Here is a 5,002-nt window from a genome sequence, read left to right on the forward strand (position 1 = left end):
GTGAAAAGTGGTGGAAGAAATATCAATAACTTAAGATAATGCAGATGACACCATCTTACTGGCAGAAAGGAGCAATGATTTGAAACAACTTCTGAGGAAAGTGAAAGAAGAAAGTGCCAAAGCAGGACTGCATGTGAACATCAAGGAGACCATAATCATGACTCCAGAAGAAATACCCAAGTTTAACATAGATGATGAAGACATCGAAATTGTTAAAGATTTTGCTTACTCTGGTTCAGTCATCAATTCTAATGGAGACGGCAGCCAAAAAATCAAGAAAAGGCTGAGACTCGGAAGGGCAGCGATGGAAGAATTAGGAAAGATCAACAAGAACAAAGAAGTATCATTAGAGACCAAGGCTAAGCTCATCCACACCTTCATCGTCCCAATTTCCATGTACAGATGCAAACGTTGAACCGTGAAGAAGGCTGATAGGAAAAAAATTGGTTCACTTGAAATACGGTGTGGAGGAGAGCTCTATGGGGACCCTGGACCGCCAGAAAGATGAACAAGTGGGTCCACAACCTGAAACATCGCTGGAGACAAAAAATGACAAAACTGAAGCTGTCCCACTTTGGGCACCTCAAAAGAAGGCAGAGTTCTTTGGGAAATGATGGGAAAAAAACAGAAGGCAGCAGGAAAAGAGGAAGACCAAACATGAGATGCATTGACTCCCTAAAAGAAGCCATAGGCATGAGTCTACAGGAGCTGAGCAGCGCTGTGAGGATGGAACATGGTGGACGTCACTCATTCATAGTGTTGCCCAGAGTTAGCGTCGACTCAATGGCACAGAACAGCAGCAATTACCCTGATGCCAAACAGAGACAAAAGCAGTGCGAGAAAAAAAAGAATTACCAGCCAATATCATTTATGAACATAGATGCTAAAATTAGAAAGCATTCACAAATTGCATGAAGCAGTGTATTAAAAAAAATATGGCAAAACAAGGTTTATCTCAAAGAATGCAGAGATACGTCCACATTAGAAAAATCTATCCAAGTGACCTGCTACATGAACATATCAGAGACAAAACCTATAATCATCTCAATAGTTTTAGAAAAGGCACTTAACAAAATTCAATATTCATTTCATAGTTTTAAAATATTCCTCCTTTAAACTCAACTGGGATAGAAGGGAACTCCTTGACCTGGTAATGGGATGCTACCAAAAACCTACAACAAATATCACAAATAATGATAACAAATTAGAAACATTCTCGAAATAGGAAAACAATACTAGCTCTCACCCTTAGTATTTGATATTATATTGGAGGTCCCAGGCCATCCATTGAGATAAGAAAGGAGAAAAGTATCGAGTGTTATTTACAGATAATATGATTATCTACATGAAAATACAAGAGAATTTGCTGCTTAAAATGCAAATAAACTACTAATAAAGTTCAGCATGTTTGCTAAAACAAGATTATTCCAAAATCAGTAAATTTCCAAACAGCAGCAATAACCAATTAAAAACTTTAAAAAGAATCCAACTTATAACAGCAACAAAGGCTGTAAAGTACCTAGGAATAAATCTAACAAAGAGGTACAAGGGTCTTATAAATAAATCATAAAATGTTATTGAAGGAGATGAAGAAATTAGAATATAATATCAATGTATTAAATGACTCCATTTTATAAAGATGTCATATCTCCCAAAATTTAATCTATAAATTTAACTCAGCACAATACCAAAAAGATTTTTCAATGCAAGTTGACAAACTGATGTTACAGTTAGTATGGAAGAGTAGAAGTCCCAAAACGGCCAGTACAATTTTTAAAAGGAACAGAGGGGGAAATGCCCTTCTAGAGATGAACACTTATTATAAAGCCATAATAACTGAAACAGTGTGGTATTGGCTCAGAATTGGTTTGATCAGTGGAAGAGGACAAAGTAGGAACATACCCATGAATATATGGAAATTTAATTTGCAATCATGGTGGCATTACATATTAATGGGGAAGTGAAAGACTGTTAAGTAGTAAATCAAGTCAGAACAACAGGTTTTCCACATGGGGGAAGGGAGAGTAAAATTAAATTCCTACTTTACACCATTCAAAAAAAATAAGTCCCAAATGGATCAATTTTCCAAGTGTAGAAAGCAAAACTTTACAGCATTAAGGGGGTAAAAAAAATAGGAGGCTATCTTCATGGCATTAGGTATAAAGAGTTCTCGAATAAAACACACAAATGACACAAACTATAAAGAAAGAGATCAGCGAATATGACTAGGGTTTAACATTTTCTATAGTACAGAAGCCATCAAAAGCAGTTATAAGAGCCACAGACTGAGACAATGTAATGTTTATATGCATGAACTCCTACAAATCAAGAGGAAAAAAGATGAAAGTATTTACAGCCCATTGGAAAAATGGATGACTGTGAGAAAACAAATCACAGACTCAGAAACCTTAATAGCCAATAAAATGCTCAACCTCACTAGCAGTGAGGGAAATTCAAATAAAACAATGAAAATGCTGGGGTTTTGGGTGGTTTTTTTTTTAAATCAAATCGTCAGAAATAAGAAAAGCCTGAATCTAGAAAGTATGGAGGGTCATGTGAGGGAAAGAACTCTCATACAGTGCTGATGGGAAAACCATTTGGCAGGCGCTAATAAAACTGCAAATGTGTGTGTAGGCTTGCAATTTCCCACCTAGGTAGATACACAGAGAAATCCTCACATATGTGCAAGGGACACATGTAAACATATGTTCATACCAGCATTGCCCATAATACCAAAACACAGGTAGCAGCTTAAATATTCAATAGGGGAGTGAATAAACACGGTATGTTTACATGCATGGGTCTACAATATAGCAATTAAAATGAATTCACCGGATTTATATCTATCAACATGGAGAGAAAGAATCAGAACATACCATGAAGGAAAAAAAGGAACAAGTCACAGAATAGGAACAGTCTAACACCACATGTGTACATTTTTTAAACATCAAAGCAATATTATGTATCTTTATGGGTTCATGTGCAGTAAAAGTATAAAGCCTAGATTGTAGAGTTGTATACCAAATTCATGATAGTGTTCGCCTTTGGAGAAAAGGGTGGAATGGTTTTGGAGAGGAGTACAAACAGATTTTAATTTTATCAGCAATGTTGAAGACTTTAATTTAAAAAAAATATAGACCTGAAACAGATATGGCGAAATGTTAACATTTACCAATTATATGAGATGGGCAAGTGGGTGCTTTTCATATTCTATGCGTTTTAAAATACCTGTACTTTTTTTTCCTAAATAATGAAAGAAAATCTGCTAGTAAAGAATTCTATCTCATAGAATTTTAATATGTGCAGATTGAGAGTTAATTGTCTAAAACTTTGAGGCAAGGAACTTTACAATAATTATTTGTTTTAGAATAGAATCTCCATAAAAATAATAAAGCTGACAGTATTATAGGACTACTAAAACGAATAGATCCTATAGGTATCAATATGGATAGTTCTCAAAATCATATGGAGGGAAAAAAGTAAGTTGCAAAATGATGTGTACATTACTGTACCATTTATAAAGAAAATGCAAAATATACATAAGCATTGATATACATATTTACATATAAATATATGTAGGTAATTAGGTAATAAAAGTATAATAACAAATGCTGGAAAAATACACACATGATAATACTAATTACCTAGGAAAGTAAGGAGGGAGAAAGGTGAATGAGACTGGGGAGAGAAATAAAGGGACATTGAACTCTGTCATCTTTAATATAAATAAAAAACCTGAAGCAAATATAAATATTTCACATTTGATTATTCTAAGAAGCAATACACAAAGGTATGTTATTCTTAATGTATATGCATTTTTAACTTCCAAAAGAAGTACTGAAGGATTACAAATAAAATGCACATTATTCAATAATATATCAGTAAAGCTGTGTACATCAAAATCCGTGCAATAATAATTTAGAAAGCATCCTGTTTGCTTTTCTGTGTTTTCAATTTTTTAAAAATCAAAGGAGGAAAAAAATGAAAGCAATGAAGAAATGTAAAATATATACACATATATCTGATTATATGAAAAAGAAAAAAAACCCTCCACAACCACAAAACACCAGATGAGCAATTCTGTATCATTTGCTGCATTTTATTTTTCATTTTTGTCCAAAGAAAAAGAAAAGATGTTGCCTAATTGGAAACGTGACTTCCTATTATTAAAATTGTGGGAGTCCATTTTAATGTGTTTATCTCACTACTAGTCTATAATTTATATTTCAGCGTGGAAATTTGTTCGTATGCCTGTGACAGGTTAATGCAGTTTAAACACGCATTTTTCTTTCGTTGGTTGAATAGTTAAATCGTTCCTCAAAAGGATTTTAAGTTTCAATTTCAACCATGAGAGGATTCTTTGCTTCTTTTCAAGGTTAAAAATGTTTCTGGTTCAAAACGCTATTAATTAATGGCTACGTAGTGGATCTATTTAGGGAATTGGTACCGACCCTGGATTAACCGTGGAACTGTTAAATGAGAGAACTTTTTTTTTTGGATGGCAGACTTGGGGAGATTTTACATTTGGTCTGACAGCGGTGGACAGAAGTGAAATGTAATTCCAGCCCGCTTAACTAACGATCGTCATTATGAATCGAAAGACAGGTCAGGTATTAGCAATTTTTTTCCCCCTTAAAAAAAAAACAATAACAAAAAAAAAACCATACACACACACAAACTTTCTCGGACTCCGCCGGACACCCAGCTGGCGGAGGACCAGCGGGCGAGGGGGGGCGCGGGGGGAGGCGAAGCCGGCAGGCTGCCCAGAAGTTACGATCGGGGAGTTTGCTGTTTATTAAAATTACCTGGCTCGCCAGCAGAGGCAAGAACGCGGAGACAAGATAATTTCTTAGGCTGTTAAGGAGGACTTGGGCCGGCGGGCCGCGCGCTCCGAGGGGGTGTCCTGCGGGCCGGGGCGGGTCCCGCCGCCCCCGCGGGCTCCGGTGCGTCAGGGGCGCGTCAGGCGGGGCGGGCTCCGCGCGGGCGGCGGCAGCGGCGGCGG

The 5,002-nt window shown here is 36.5% G+C and overlaps 1 protein-coding gene across 1 annotated transcript in view; it reads left to right on the plus strand.

Annotated features, from left to right (window-relative positions):
* The first annotated feature begins 479 nt into the window (after nucleotides 1-479).
* Nucleotides 480-5,002, plus strand: part of KLF14 (KLF transcription factor 14) — a 6,187-nt gene continuing 1,664 nt past the window's right edge. The window contains exon 1 of the mRNA XM_019646087.1: nucleotides 480-512. Within this exon, the coding sequence (XP_019501632.1) occupies nucleotides 480-512 (33 nt within the window). The remainder of the gene's footprint in view (nucleotides 513-5,002) is intronic.

Source organism: Hipposideros armiger, unplaced genomic scaffold (genome assembly GCF_001890085.2).
Source record: "Hipposideros armiger isolate ML-2016 unplaced genomic scaffold, ASM189008v1 scaffold_97, whole genome shotgun sequence".
NCBI classification, from domain to species: domain Eukaryota; kingdom Metazoa; phylum Chordata; class Mammalia; order Chiroptera; family Hipposideridae; genus Hipposideros; species Hipposideros armiger.